The sequence below is a fragment of the Ovis aries genome, chromosome 1 (genome assembly GCF_016772045.2).
Source record: "Ovis aries strain OAR_USU_Benz2616 breed Rambouillet chromosome 1, ARS-UI_Ramb_v3.0, whole genome shotgun sequence".
NCBI lineage: Eukaryota > Metazoa > Chordata > Mammalia > Artiodactyla > Bovidae > Ovis > Ovis aries.
In genome coordinates this window covers 247,736,019-247,752,372 of record NC_056054.1, presented here as the reverse complement: position 1 = coordinate 247,752,372, position 16,354 = coordinate 247,736,019, and the positions used below count along the sequence as shown (strand labels likewise).

At 41.1% G+C, this 16,354-nt stretch overlaps 1 protein-coding gene across 1 annotated transcript in view; it reads left to right on the top strand.

Annotated features, from left to right (window-relative positions):
- The window catches only part of GRK7 (G protein-coupled receptor kinase 7), a 41,557-nt gene extending 25,410 nt beyond the window's left edge, over positions 1–16,147 (top strand). The window contains exons 3-4 of the mRNA XM_004003290.5: positions 3,490–3,764; positions 15,115–16,147. Coding sequence (XP_004003339.1) covers positions 3,490–3,764; positions 15,115–15,448 — 609 coding nt within the window. The 3' untranslated portion in view covers positions 15,449–16,147. The remainder of the gene's footprint in view (positions 1–3,489; positions 3,765–15,114) is intronic.
- The last annotated feature ends 207 nt before the right edge of the window (positions 16,148–16,354 follow it).

The following is a 16,354-nucleotide window of genomic DNA, read 5'->3' as shown; positions in this document are numbered from 1 at the left end:
GAGCCTGGGAATGGATTTTTGTTACCTTGGCAGATAGCATTTCTCAATTCTGTCCACATCTACCCCTCCAGATTCTCCTCCCACCATTGCATCTCACAGATCTTATATTCTAGAAATCAGAAATTCCTTAAAGTTCCCTGGGCACCCCACATTTTTCTGGACTCCAACTCTTGCACTCATCCTTTACCCAGACAACCTTCTCTGTGTGACAGCTTCTTTCTTCATAATTCAACTCAGCTGTCACTCTTCAGTGAAATATCCCCAACACACAAACACACACACACACCCTCTGGCCTCCCTTTGTTTGTTTTCCACTCCCATTTTGGCATTTACCCTCCTTTATTGAATTAACCTTTTGATCTGTCTCCACCAACCTGTAAATCCTCAAAGGCAGGGGCCAGGCCTTGTATATCTTGGTATCCCTAGAAATCGCTGCAGGGGTGGCTCCACAAATATTTGTTGGATATTGAATGGAAAAGGTCTGGTTACCATTGTTACCATTGTTTACCTACCAAACATGTTTTGGGGCATGCAGGAAAGGAAACTTGGGAGTAAGTACCTGGTTTGATACAATGATGAGTAAGACTATATCCTGGGCCTCAGAGGACCTCCAGCACCCTTTTGTTCTGGGCAGATGTAACACTGGACAAGACGCCAGGACAACAGATGTAAACTGGGACTGTCCCAGACAAACCGGAACATAAGGTCACCCAAATTACATGTCCACGCCTATGAAAACAGCAGTGCCACGCTGACTCATGACCAGCCTGTCAGACCAGTCACTTCCAGACTTTTCTTGCACGGGCCAACTACTCCTAATCAGTGCTTGGGTTATTTGTGTTTTAAATTGTTCTTATCCATGTAAAAAAATCACCCCTGAAATTTAATATTCCTAAGGTAGTACATACATTGTGCACATAAAAGAAACATATACTTGGGCTTCCCTGGTGGCCCAGTGGTTAAGAATCCGCCTTGCAATGCAGGATACATGGGTTAGATACCTGGTCCGGGAAGATCCCACGTGCCACGGAGAAGCTAAGGCTGTGTGCCACAATGACTGAGCCCACGGCCCCCTGAGCTCCGCACACCATGGAGCTCGTGTTCTCCAATAAGAGAAGACGCTGCAACTAGAAGCGCACCCTCCACGACAAGAGAAAGCCCATGCACAGCAATGAAGACCCAGTGCAGCCAAAAATACATTGAAAAAAATATATATGTATGTACTTATGCAACCAGACAGAAAAAAAATCACCCAATGAACAACAAAAACATTTTTCAACCTTTTCTGATGTACTGAATTCACATTTACAAACAGTATGCAAAACCCGTTACATAAATACACTTCTTAGTATTAACATGTGACTCTGGTCTGTCGTCTTTATTGAAAGGTTTTGGGTGTTTCCAGCCTGTGGCTATAACGGCACTATGAACATCTTGATGTAGATTCCTTTCCCTTTCTTCTGAGTCAATTCTTTGAGCTACTCGCTCCAAGTGACGTGGTTCTAGAACGAGAACGGTAGATACATCTCATTTACCTATTGCTCTGTGTCTAACCGCTCTCCTGAAAATCTGAATCAAATCACAGAGCACATCTGTTTCTCACAGCTCTGTCAATAATTGATGTTTTCATGTTTTCTGTATTAATAGGTGCTTATTGTCATTTAGGATGTTGTTAGCATTTTTAAGTGCTGCAGAGGTTTTACATTATACTTTAAACAAAAGCAGCTTAGTTTTTGTGAAAACACATTCTAATGTAAATATATACATTATATATAAGATATGTTGCAGGTATTCGTTAAGTATTTGTTGAATGAATGAGTGAAATTATGCTCAGTTACGAAGAGACAGATGCTGTGTGATTCCACTTATATGAGGTACCTAGAATGGTCAAATTCATAGAGACAGAAAGTAGAAAGGCAGTTGCCAGGGCTTGGGGAGTAGGGCCAATGGGGAATTGTTTAATGGGTACAGAGTTTCAGCTTTTAAAGATGAAAAGAGTTTAGGAGATTCATTGCACAATGTGAATGTACTTACTAGTTGAACTGAACATTTAAAATGGTAAGATGGTAAATTGTGTATTATGTGTAATATATATATGTGTGTGCATGTGGTGTGTGTGTCTTTGTGTGTGTTCAGTTGCTCAGAAATGTCCAACTCTTTGTAATCCCATAGACTGTAGCCTGCCAGGCTCCTCTGTCCATGGGATTTCTGAGACAAAAATACTGGGATGGGTTGCCATTACGCTCTTCAGGCTATCTTTCTGACCCAGGGATCGAACCTGCATCTCCTTCATTGGCAGGCAGATTTTTTACCACTGAGTCACCTGAGAAGCCTGTTAAAAATAAATAAATAAATAAATAAATAAATAAATATATGGCCAATGATCATTTGGTATATATTATCAATAGCAGTGTGCCTATAATATATAGTCATTCATGTTAAATGAAGTTTCATGTGTGGAATTTTCTGCTTTAAAATATTTGTATTAATTTTTCAGTGCAGAGACAAATAGGCGAAGATGGCTGATAATAATATCATCACATGCCAAATAGAGTAAAAAACTCATATACAGATACTACTATATGAGCATCCAATATTATCATTAAAGAGCTCAACCTTTTCAAAAATCATGCATCTAATTTTCTATTATCTTTGAATGAAAAGCAGAAGCAGAATTTAGGGGCTCTTAGCAACAGCCATGTGAATTTTTCACCTTAAGGATGAAATGAGGAGACTAAAAGAGTCTGCTGCTACTGCTAAGTTGCTCAATCGTGTCCGACTCTGTGCGACCCCGTGTGACCCCATGGACTGCAGCCCACCAGGATCCTCTGTCCATGGGATTTTCCAGGCAAGAGTACCGGAGTAGGGTGCCATTGCCTTCTCTGAAAAGAGTCTAGGTTTGATTTTGATCAAGAGATCAAAATCTCTTGATTTTCCCACTTGAAGAGTCACAATATCTCTCTCCTTAATAATGCACTCCAGCCAAGTCCTCTTAATGTCTCATTGGCTAAAATGGATTGCGTGACTTGCCCTGACTACACCAGAGGCTACTGGGAAAGTGGGGGAATAGAGCAGGTTAGATACATGGCCACTGCAAGTAAATTAGGGTTCCCTCAATAAGGAAGAAGAAGGCAATGGCACCCCACTCCAGTACTCTGGCCTGGAAAATCCCATGGACGGAGGAGCCTGGTAGGCTGCAGTCCATGGGGTCACGAAGAGTTGGACACAACTGAGTGACTTCACTTTCACTTTTTGCTTTCATGCATTGGAGAAGGAAATGGCAACCCACTCCAGTCTTCTTGCCTGGAGAATCCCAGGGATGGGGGAGCCTGGTGGGCTGCCGCCTATGGGGTCGCACAGAGTTGGACACAACTTAGCAGCAGCAGCAATGAGGAAAGAAAAGGAAAATGGGCATTGGGAAGGCATCAGCTGTGTCTGTTACACTCACATTGGTGTTTTTGTTTTGTTTTTTCGCTTGGGGCATTACAGGCTGGAACCAATGGTTATATGGCTCCTGAAATCCTAATGGAAAAAGCGAGTTATTCCTATCCTGTGGACTGGTTTGCAATGGGATGCAGTATTTATGAAATGGTTGCTGGACGAACACCATTCAGAGATTACAAGGAAAAAGTCAGTAAAGAGGATTTAAAGCAAAGAACACTGAAAGAGGAAGTCAGATTCCAACACAGTAACTTCACAGAGGAAGCAAAAGATATTTGCAGACTCTTCTTGGCTAAGACACCAGAGCAACGCTTAGGAAGCAGGTAACTATTATGTAAAGACATGATTAGTGATGTCAGCATTGCCACAGGGATTTGGAGGATACTTTGGAGTGATGATAAGGCCTTGGTATTAAATAATAGTAGTATTTTCTTATTATTATTTGCATATCGTGTGGTTAAGTATTTTCAATTCTTTCAAATACTATGAACACTTGATGTCCAACAGTCTCCAAAATACATTTTAAAGTGAAAAGTTGAGGTGCAAAGCAGCATACATTAAAAAGAAGAAAAAGAATACATAATTCAAATAGTTGCATAGACTATTTCAAGCAGAGTATACCAGGAATATATAGGATTGATTGAATTTATTTTTATTTTAACTTTTGCCCGCACTGTGTCATCAGTTTAGATCAGTCTCTTAGTCCGTCTGACTCTTTGTGATCCCACAGACTGCAGCACACCAGGCTTCCCTGTCATCACTAATTCCCGGAGCTTGCTTAAACTCATGTCCATCGAGTCGGTGATGCCATCCAACCACCTCCTCTGTCGTCCCCTTCTCCTTCCGCCTTCAATCTTTCCCAACATCAGGGTCTTTTCCAATGAGTCCGTTCTTTGCATCAGGTGGCCAAAGTATTGGAGTTTCAGTTTTAGTATCAGTCCTTCCAATGAATATTTATGACTGATCTCCTTTAGGATGGACTGGTTGGATCTCCTTGCAATCCAAGGGACTCTCAAGAGTCTTCTCCAACACCACAGTTCAAAAGCATCAATTCTTCGGCACTAAGTTTTCCTTATAGTCTAACTCTCACATCCATACATGACTATTGGAAAAACCATGGCTTGGACCTTTGTCAGCAAAGGAATGTCTCTGCTTTTTAATATGCCATCAAGGGTGGTCATAGCTTTTCCTCCAAGGAATAAGCGCCTTTGAATTTCATGGCTGCAGTCACCATCTGCAGTGATTTTGGAGTCCAAGAAAATAAAGTCTCTCACTGTTTCCATTGTTTCCCCATCTATTTGCCATGAAGTAATGGACTGGATGCCATGATCTTCGTTTTTGTAACATTGAGTTTTAAGCCAGTTTTTTCACTCTCCTCTTTCACTTTCATTAAGAGGTTGTTTAGTTCCTCTTCACTTTCTGTTATAAGGGTGGTGTCATCTGTGTATCTGAGGTTATTGATATTTCTCCCTGCAATCTTGATTTCAGCTAGTGCTTCATCCAGTCCAGGATTTCTCATGATGTAGTCTGCATATAAGTTAAATAAGCAGGGTGACAATATACAGCCTTGACGTACTCCTTTCCCAATTTGGAACCAGTCTCTTGTTCCATGTCCGGTACTAACTGTTGCTTCTTGACGTGCATACAGATTTCTCAGGAGGCAAGTAAGGTGGTCTGGTATTCCCATCTATTGAAGAATTTTCCACAGTTTGTTGTGATCCACACAGTCAAAGGCTTTGGTGTAGTCAATAAAGAAGTAGAAGTTTTTCTGGAACTCTCTTGCTTTTTCTATGATCCAACAGATGTTGGCAATTTGATCTCTGGTTCCTCTGCCTTGTCTAAATCCCGCTTGAACATCTGGAAGTTCATGGTTCACGTACTGTTGAAGACTGGCTTGGAGAATTTTGAGTATTACTTTGCTAGTGTGTGAGATGAGTGCAAATTGTGCGATAGTTTGAACATTCTTTGGCATTGTCCTTTGGGATTGGAATGAAAACTGACCTTTTCTAGTCCTATGGCCACTGCTGAGTTTTCCAAATTTGCTTGCATATTGAGTGCAGCACTTTCACAGCATAATCTTTTAGGATTTGAAATAGCTCAACTGGAATTTCATCACCTCCATTAGCTTTGTTTGTAGTGATGCTTCCTAAGGCCCACTTGACTTAACATTCCAGCACGTCTGGCTCTAGGTAAGTGATCACATCATCATGGTTATCTGGGTCATGAAGATCTTTTTTGTATAGTTCTGTGTATTCTTGCCACCTCTTCTTAATATCTTCTGCTTCTGTTAGATCCATACCGTTTCTGTCCTTTATTGTGCCCATCTTTGCATGAAATGTTCCCTTGGTATCTAATTTTCTTGAAGAGATCTCTAGTCTTGCCCATTCTATTATTTTCCTCTGTTTCTTTGCATTGATCACTGACAAAGGCTTTCTTACCTCTCCTTGCTATTCTTTGGAACTCTGTATTCAAATGGGTGTATCTATCCTTTTCTCCTTTGCCTTTAGCGTCTCTTCTTTTCTCAGATATTTATAAGACCTCCTCAGACAACCATTTTGTCTTTTTGCATTTCTTTCCTTGAGTCTTGATCACTGCCTCCTGTACAATGTCATGAACCTTCATCCATAGTTCTTCAGGCACTCTGTCTATCAGATCTAATCCCTTGAATCTATTTGTCACTTCACTGTATAGTCATAAGGGATTTGATTTAGGTTATACCTGAATGGTCTAGTGGTTTTCCCTACTTTCTTCAATTTAAATCTGAATTTGGTAATAAGGGGTTCATGATCTGTGCCACTTGTCAGCTCCAAGTCTTGTTTTTGCTGACTATATACAGCTTCTCCATCTTTGGCTGCAAAGAATATGATCAATCTGATTTCAGTATTGACCATCTGGTGTTGTCCATGTGTAGAGTCTTCTCTTATGTTGTTGGAAGAGGGTGCTTGCTATGACTAGTGAGTTTTCTTGGCAAAACTCTGTTAGACTTTGCCCTGCCTCATTTCATACTCCAAGACCAAACTTGCCTGTTACTCCAGGTATCTCTTGACTTCCTACTTTTGAATTCCAGTCTCCTATGAGATGGTGATGGACAGGGAGGCCTTGCGTGCTGCGATTCATGGGGTTGCAAAGAGTCAGACACGACTGAGCAACTGAACTGAACTGAAGTGACTGATGATGAAAATGATATCTTTTTTTGGGTGTTAGTTCTAGAAGATCTTGTAGGTCTTCATAGAACCATTCAGCTTCAGCTTCTTCAGCATTACTGGTTGGGGCATAGACTTGGTTTTCTGTGATACTGAATGGTTTGCCTTGGAAACAGACAGAGATCATTCTGTCATTTTTGAGATTGCACCCAAGTATTGCATTTTGGACTCTTTTGTTGACTATAAGGGCTACTCCATTTCTTCTAAGGGCTTCTTGCCCACAGTAGTAGATATAATGGTCATCTGAATTAAATTCACCCATTCCAGTCCATTTTAGTTCACCGATTCCTAAAATGTTGATGTTCATTCTTGCTGTCTCCTGTTTGACCACTTCTAATTTACCCTGATTCATGGAACTAACATTTCAGGTTCCTACGCAATATTGCTCTTTGCAGCATTGAGCTTTACTTCCATCACCAGTCACATCCACAACTGGGCATTTTTTTCACTTTGACTCCATCTCTTCATTCTTTCTGGAGTTATTTCTCCACTCTTCTTCAGTAGCATATTGGGGACCCACCAACGTGGGGAGTTCATCTTTCAGTGTCATATCTTTTGCCTTTTCATACTGTTCCTGTGATTCTCAAGGCAAGCATATTGAAGTGGTTTGCCATTGCCTTCTCCGTGTTTCATATGGGATCTTAGTTCCCCAACCAGGGCTCAAACCCATGCCCTCTCCAATGGAGGCACGAAGTCTTAACCACTGGATAGCCAGGGAAGTCCCAGGATTGACTGACTTTAAAAAGAGAGAAATCGAGAGAGCTGGTGACAGGGATAAAATTGACAAAATAACAATTTTCATTAGGTAAACTTACTAATTCTTAAATTTTGAGCTATGTGAATAAGTTACTACTCAAAAAGGAGTAAAAGTAAAACTTAAAAGCCATCAGTACAGATAGCCATAGTTCTGGGAAATTCTGCCCTTTTTAAAACATCTCTGTAAAATATCATCAATCAGTCAATAGATATTCAATAAGTATATATGATGTTGCCAGGTATGTTAAGTACAGTTGAAATCAGTTTTGAGAAAAGTCAAGTTTTATTGCTTACAATGAAATAATAAGATCAAGATATTTTAGAAGAAAAAATTAGAAAAGCTGACTTATGATAGCACCCTCGGCAGCAAATAATTGTAACACCCTTATGGCAGAAGGTGAAGAGGAACTAAAAAGCCTCTTGATGAAAGTGAAAGAGGAGAACGAAAAAGTTGGCTTAAAGCTCAACATTCAGAAAAGAAGATCATGGCATCTGATCCCATCACTTCATGGGAAATAGATGGGAAATAGTGGAAACAGTGTCAGACTTTATTTTGGGGGGCTCCAAAATCACTGCAGATGGTGATTGGAGCCATGAAATTAAAAGATGCTTACTCCTTGGAAGAAAAGTTATGACCAACCTAGATAGTGTATTCAAAAGTGGAGACATTACTTTGCCGACTAAGGCCTGTCTAGTCAAGGCTATGGTTTTTCCTGTGGTCATGTATGGATGTGAGAGTTGGACTGTGAAGAAGGCTGAGTGCCAAAGAATTGATGCTTTTGAACTGTGGTGTTGGAGAAGACTCTTGAGAGTCCCTTGGACTGCAAGGAGATCCAACCAGTCCATTCTGAAGGAGATCAGCCCTGGGATTTCTTTGGAAGGAATGATGCTAAAGCTGAACTTCCAGTACTTTGGCCACCTCATGTGAAGAGTTGACTCATTGGAAAAGACTCTGATGCTGGGAGGGATTGGGGGCAGGAGGAGAAGGGGACGACCGAGGATGAGATGGCTGGATGGCATCACGGACTCAATGGACGTGAGTCTGAGTGAACTCTGGGAGCTGGTGATGAACAGGGAGGCCTGGCATGCTGCGATTCATGGGGTTGCAAAGAGTCGGACATGACTGAGCGACTGAACTGAACTGAAGGGGGAAAACCAAGATTTTTTGAGTCACAGAGATAGACTCACATCCCAGCTCTGCTACATGCTGGTCATTTTACCCCCAGCAGTTGAATTATTTTCTCTGAGTCTCAATATCCTAATATATAAACTGAGATTTTTGTGGGTGTGATGGTTAATTTTATGTCTCAATTTGACTAGGCCACAGTACTCAGATATTTGATCAAACATTATTCTAGATGTTTCTATGCAGGTATTTTTAGGCAAGATTAATATATATCCACATGAGTAAAGCAGGTTATTCTTCATTATGTGAATGGGCCTCTTGCTATCCATTTGAAGGCCTTAATAGAAAAGAACTGGCTTCCTGGGAGCAGAGGGAATTCTGCCAGCCCACCATCTTTAGACTTGAACTGCACCTCTTGCCTGAGTCTCCAGCCACACAGTCTACCTTGCAGAATGTGAACTTGCCAAACCTCCACAGTCGCCTGAGCCAGACTTTACAATAAACCTCTCTCTCTCTCTTTATCATATACATATTGCTGGGAGAGGAAAGAACTTTTCTTCTACCTTCCTTAGGTTTAGGAATGAAGGCCTGAAAATTAAACTGCCAAAAGATGATTAACAAGAGACAGATTTTTATTTACATTCACACTCGGAGTTCACAGAAAATTGTGGCTAGGAGGCAGTTAGAATTTCAGGCTTACACACCATCCTAATAGGGAAGGTGGATGGGAAGGTTATGTACCAGAAAACAAATGATTTCTTTGAAATGGTGGGGGAAGGGCACTTATGGGAGAGCAGTTGACTTTTAGAAAAGATAAATGGCCCTTAGGAGACTAGATGGGAGATATGATATCTTAGTTAGGTGTGGTGCTGACTGCTCTCTGTGGTGATGAGTCAATCTTTCCTGATTTCAAAACTCTGAAACTCCTGGGGAGACGATTTATGAGTTAGGTAGTTTTCCAAGGCTCTACTTATCTTAAAGGCAGACAAGGGGATTTCAAAACCTGCATCTGTTGACTCTCAAATACCTACAGCACAGCTCAGTTGTGTCTGATGCTTTTGACCCCATGGTCTATACAGTCCATGGAATTATCGAGGCCAGAATACTGAAGTGGGGACCTGGGTTGGGTAGCTTTCCCAACCCAGGGATTGAACCCAGGTCTTCTGCATTGCAGGCGGATTCTTCACCAGCTGAGCCACGGGGAAGCACAAGAATACTGGAGTGGGTAGCCTATCACTTCTGCAGCAGATCTTCCCAACCCAGGAATTGAACCGGGGTCTCCTGCATTATAGCCAGATTCTTTACCAACTGAGCTATCAGGGAAGCCCAGTTTTTATGTCACTGACATGCATTCCGGACCCCTTCAACATCCTTTTGGTTCTGTTTTTCTGAAGAACCCTAACTCACTTAGTGGGATATTTTGAGGCTTAGATATAATATATGCAAGGTTAGATTCTTTACCATCTGAGCCAACAGGGAGGTTAGATATAATGTATGTTAGGAATCATTCAATAAGTGATAGCAATTATTAAGTAGTCCTAAGAGTGATATCAGATAATGTTTTAACTCATCTATGAGCTTATGTGTCTTAAATTACTTGGATTGAATTTTCAAAATCTAAAAACATATAACAAATAGAAAGTTACAACCATAAAGTAATATGACTGATTTTTAACATTACCAAAACTTGGGGGGTGAAATTAAAATCCTCTGAGTAGTTTTCATGGAGACTCTAGCACAAGGCTACCTTAGCTTACGATGCTTTTGTATGGAAGCAAGCTTTTGATTTTTGACCTGATTTTTTAAAATAGTGAAACAAAATGTATTTATAATGACTTTCAAAACATTTCAAAGATAACCGAACTTACAAAGGAGTATTTTGAAATGAGATGAAACCCTACATTGAAGTGGAGTAAAATGTGGAAGTGATTTTCTTGTGTAGATTTCAACATGGTTGTTTTAGTGTGGTCAGAACAGGCTATGTTGTGATAAGAGGCAAATCCCAAAGTCTCAGCCACTTTAAACTAAAGTATTATTTCTCATTCACACGAAGTCCTTTATATGTCCAGTGGTTCTCCAGCGTATTTCCTTTCAGAGCGGTGACTCAAAGCTCCAGGCTTCCTCCATCTTTCAGCTCCACTGGAACCTGTGGCTTTGGGTTGCTATGGCAACACGAGTGCATGTAGAAAACCTAGCTTTGTCCTGCCTCAGACCCACTTCACAGGTCAGTTCAGACACACTTCTGTTAGCCAGAAAGAATCCTTGGGCCCTCAGAGCCAGGAGGCTGTCTTGTATTGCCTTCTATCTGCCCAGGAAGGAGGAGAAGAGAACTGAATATGGAGACCACTGGTCATCTCTGCCATCCTGCATCTCAAGCACCTGCGGCAGGTGGGGAGGCGGGGCGGAGAGAGGATGTGATGTGTCAACGGTGGTCAAGGCAGTGGAAGAAGTGAACAGTCTCTTTAGATCACCTCCCTGAAGGGAACACGACCCACTTGTTGTGTTTGAATAAAAATCTATCTCAATACTTTATAAGCACACTTTGAGTCTATAAAATGAAACATTGACCAACCTCTTTAGGAACATGCCACCTTAAAGCACCATATCATGGCCTGAAGCTGCTCTGTCAAGCGAAACCTTTTTAAAAAGCATCTGTTGTTGTGACTGTTTTGAATAAAAACTGTTTACAACATTAGAGAGAAGGCATATAAAAACCAGCTGTTCAGTGAAAGAGAAAACCTTCCAACATTTTCGTTTCAACTCTTTGTATTTTTTTAAACATTCATTCAGACGAGATAACATTTGATTAATGTCGTGGGCATCCTCCAAAGACAGCAAATGCCTAGACAGAGTGTTACACAGCGGAGAGGTCAAGTGTGCCCCTCCCCGTTGCATTCACGAGCATTTGAAAGAAATTTAAAACCCTGCTCTTTAGACATCACTCAAGGGAATCTCCTCTTTTGCCTTTATGTGGGGTCTGTGAGTTAATTTTGCAGAGAGACCAAGAACTTTTTTGATCATCTCACAGGGACTCCACACAGGGTCAACTATGGTGTTTTCCAATAAAATTAAAAGTGAAGACTTAAGTACTGTGTAGGATTTATTCTGATCAGATAGGCAGACAAGGACAAATAACCATGTAAGTCTCTGACTTAAGCGCTTCTCCAAGACACAATTTTAGGCCAATTCAGGTTCTTGGCAGACCAAACCCCACAGTGTGGTCCTTGTGTATGGGCAGCTGGTATCTTTTCTTCATTGACTGTTACCAAAAAATCCATTGTAATCTGTGTGGGGTTTGGTAACACAAGAGCCCCTGTTAGTGCTCTGAAATGTATTTAATAAGCCGGAGAAGTCCCCCTGGAGCTGCTGATTTGGCTATTAGAAAAGGTGCTGCTTCCTTCAATAGCTTCTTCTATTGGTCCAAAGGGCACAGCATGATGATGGGTCAAAAGAACCCTGACCAGGGACTTCCCTAGTGGCTCAGGGGTTAAGATTCCCACTCCCACTACAGAGGGCCTGGGTTCAATCCCTGGTCAGGGAACCTGGAGCTCCCATGAGACAAATAAAGATCCCATGTGGTGCAACTAAGACCTGGTGTAACCAAATAAATAAAACTTAAAAAAATAAAATAAATTTTAAAAGAGCCCTAAAGAAAGCTGCCAGGGAAATGTTTAAGAGTCAACTGACCTTTACACTATTTCTAATTACACAACTGAGGCTAAACATCACTCGTGCCAAAGAACCAAATGATGAGCCTCGTGGTGGCCTAGACACAGAGGGAAAGGTGCGGAAGTTGGAGAGCCTAGTCTTCTGTTGTTAGCATCAGCAACCAGAGGCATTTATTGGAAAGGGGTGAAAGGCATGGGCCCTGCCCCGCTAAGGGCATCTGGTAGGAGATGTTGAGGAACATGAGGAAAACCTCAACATGGCCCATCGTTTCCTTGTCTATCTGTGACTAGTTGCAAAAAAGGCAGCAGTTGGTCATTCTTAATGGACAAACCAAGGCCATCTGGGCCTAGTTGAGATACTAGTTGAGAACTGTGTATTTTGGGGGATTTCCCTGGTCGTTCAGTGCCTAAGAATTTGCCTTCCAATGCAGGGGACACAGGTTTGATCCCTGATCAGGGGATTAAGAGCTCACATGCCATGGGGCAACCAAGCCGGAGCACTCTGGAGCCAGTGCACGGCAACAAAGACTGCCTGTGCCACAAGCAACTAAGAACCAATGCAGCCAAAAAAACAAAGTAAATAAATATTTTTTAAAAAGAATTTTAAAAGAGACAATCATCAATTTAAAAAACTGCATTTTAAAAATTATACATCATTTTAAAACCTATACATCATTCTATTGATGCATAGTGTTAATGTCTGCTATACAGCAAAGTGATTCAGTTAAGGTTAGGTGAAGTCACTCAGTCGTGTCTGACTCTTTGTGACCCCACACACTGTAGCTTAACCAAGCTCCTCCGTCCATGGGATTTTCCAGGCAAGAGTACTGGAGTGGGTTGCCATTTCCTTCTCCAGAGGATATTCCCAACCCAGGGTTCGAACCCAAGTCTCCCGCATTAGACTGCATTAGGCAGACGCTTTACCATCTGAGCCACCAGGGAAGTCAGTTATACATATATAAATATATTCCTTTTCATATTCTTTCCCATGGTGATTTATTACAGGGTACCGAATATAGTTCCCTATGTTACCCAATAGGACTATGTTGTTTATCCATTCTATGTATAACAGTTTGCATCTGCTAATCCCAAACTCCCCATCCACCACCCTCCCCCCACCCCTTGGCAACCACAAGTCTGTTGTCTAGATTTGTGAGTTTCTTTCTGTTTCCTGCATAAGAAAACTGTGCATCTTGATGTGAAGACTGGCTCGGCAAGTTCCCCATGGTTACTGAACCCTGGGCGCTCTCCTTTATCCAAGTTAAATCTGCTCAGAGTGACTTTAAAGCTGCCCTCTTGACCTCTGGTACAGTGCATTCATACCTGCCAGCAGCCATCAAGGTGGTACGAGCTCCTTTCTCATGGCACCTGGTCCCATCCTAACTCCTCTGTTGTCTTCAAGACACACAGACCTGAGGTTCATTCCTGATATACTTGAATAGAATTTAGCTCTAGTCTAGTTCTGGCACATTTAAAATCTTATCTGATACCAACCCCCATTCCTTGAATATACTTTGATAAAACTGACTAAACAACAACAAAAGAAAAAAATCGTTTGAACCTGGTACCGCAAAACAGCTCCCCCCCGCCTTTTTTAAACATTTCTTGAAAACTTGGACTTAAGAAGAATCAAGAGGGGATTTCCCTGATGGTCCCTCCTCACTCACGATGCATAGGGCCCAGATTCAATTCCTGGTTGCGGAACTAGATCTCACATACCACAACTAAAAAAATATATGCCATATGCAGCAATTAAAATATGGTGCAGCCAAATAAATATCTTTCTTTAAAAGAAAAGAACCAAGAGAAGTGTATGGTAGACCACCCTTGATATAATCCCCAAAGATCTCCACCTCTTGCTGTCCACATCCTTGAGTAACCCCTTCCCTTAAGGATAGGCTGAGCCGACTGACTTGCTTCTAACAAATAGAATAGGGTAGAAGTAATGAGATGTCATTTCCAAGATTAGGTAATAAAAAGAAGAGGCTCACATGGTGAGGGGGGTACTTTCCAGTAACCATGTCAGTGAGCTTGGAAGCAGATTACCCCTATCACTGACCCACTAGTCAAACCTTCAGATGAAACCACAGGCCTGACCAATAGCTTTACTGTGATGTCACTAGAGACCTTGAGCCAGAAGTGCCTGGTTTATCCAAGTCTATATACTTGCCCCACAGAAACTGTGAGATAATAGCAAATGTTTGCTACTTTAAGTCACTAAATGTTGAGGCTATCCGTTACACAGCAAAAGATAAATAATACAAAAGGTTACATGACTAGAAACACACTTTTCCCCCTTATTCTAAGGCAAATACCAGAATAATTTCTAGCCTTTGGAAGAAGGGCTTGATAACAAATAATGATAGTCTTGAGTACCAAATGTATGTTCATTTATGCTACTAAAAATTGCTAATGGGTTAAAGTCTTTAAAGATTATTGCGGCAGTTAGGGGAGGTAGGTGGGGTTCTTAGAAATTGTGTCATATGAACAGTAAGGAGATATGACTGCTATCTTTTAAAATGTAAGTGGTGATCAGGTGAGGAAAGACATGCTTAACTTGTTCTCTCTGACCCTGAAGGACAAAGCAAGGGATGTGACTGGAAGTTGCAGGAAAGCAGGTTCTGGCCCCACTGAATTTTGCTGAAACACCATGAACAAAAGTCATGCCGACTGCTTGACTCTAAAAATTACATCTAAAGTGAAAGTGGTTTACAAACAATGAAAATGCTACTGTATGCATATGGTAGAATTGGGTGATTTTTAAAGATGTTATTTTTCTAAATTATTCTTTTTATATCATCTTTGCAATGAGAATGAAATGTAATTCTCAGAAAAGAATACCACACGCTTTGTATTGCTAGAAGAGTTCCTCTTTGGGTTTGTTACTATGTCTCAGGCTGACCATCTCCTTTCTTCACAGAGAAAAGTCTGACGATCCCAGGAAACACCATTTCTTCAAAACCATCAATTTTCCTCGCCTGGAAGCCGGCCTAGTTGAACCTCCATTTGTGCCAGACCCATCAGTGGTTTATGCCAAAGACATCAATGAAATCGATGATTTCTCTGAGGTTCGAGGAGTTGAATTTGATGATAAAGATAAGCAGTTCTTTCAAAGATTTGCAACAGGTGCTGTCCCCATAGCTTGGCAGGAAGAGATTATAGAAACGGGACTGTTTGCAGAATTGAATGACCCCAACAGGCCCGCAGGTTGTGGGGAGGGTTCATCCAGGTCTGGCGTATGTTTGTTATTATAAGTTGTTATCTCTACCAGACCAGCAGCAGGAGTCTCAGCTGACAGAATCCTCGAATGTTCCTAATACATGAAAATCTGTTGTGGAAGACTGATCAATCAGGAGGGGCACCTTAACTACAGAACAGTTCAAAAGACAAATGAACTCACCACTAGGACATATTTGCTCTCCTTCCTTCCCTCCTTTCCTTCCTTCTTTTCCTTCCTACCTTACTTCTTTATTCTTTCTTCCTTCACAAAGAAAAGTACAGTCTCGGTTTTCACTGAGTGCTGGGAAAAGGAGCCCTCAGATTTGTTTTGATAAAGTAAAAGCCTGAGCCTTCGCCGTCATGCCCTTGAAAATGACGTCAAGTCCTAGGAACAGAGGATGGAGCTTTGAGGTGTGCTGAGAAAAATGAGCATTTGCAATTCTTAGTAAATAATCATTTTAGTTTTTCTTTGTTTATATCTTTTCTTCCTTTCATCTTTCAGTATTTCTTCTGCTTCTGTACTCATGAAAAGGATTTTAAACCTGAAAATAAATATTTCTGATTTCCTTCTCCCCTGTTTAAAAAAAAAAAGGAGTGGATTGTAATATCTTGGAAATATTTCAGATCACAAAATAATTTTTGATTTACAGAATGTCTCTTTTTCATATTTTTGAAATATTCTACCGTTATAATGTTGAAGCATGTTAAATATAGATACACATGATGTCTGTGGATTAAAGTATTCTGTAAATTGAGTTCTTTAAGTAGTATTCTACAAATTGCTTACTTGTATACTTCCATATGCCATTGCTTCCCAATTTTTGCTGAACTTTGGAATCACCCAGAAGTCTTTTAAAATACTAACGCGTTAACTCCCACTGCCAGATTTTAATCCATCTGGGGTACAACCTGGGCATCTAGATTTTCATAAGCTCTCCAGG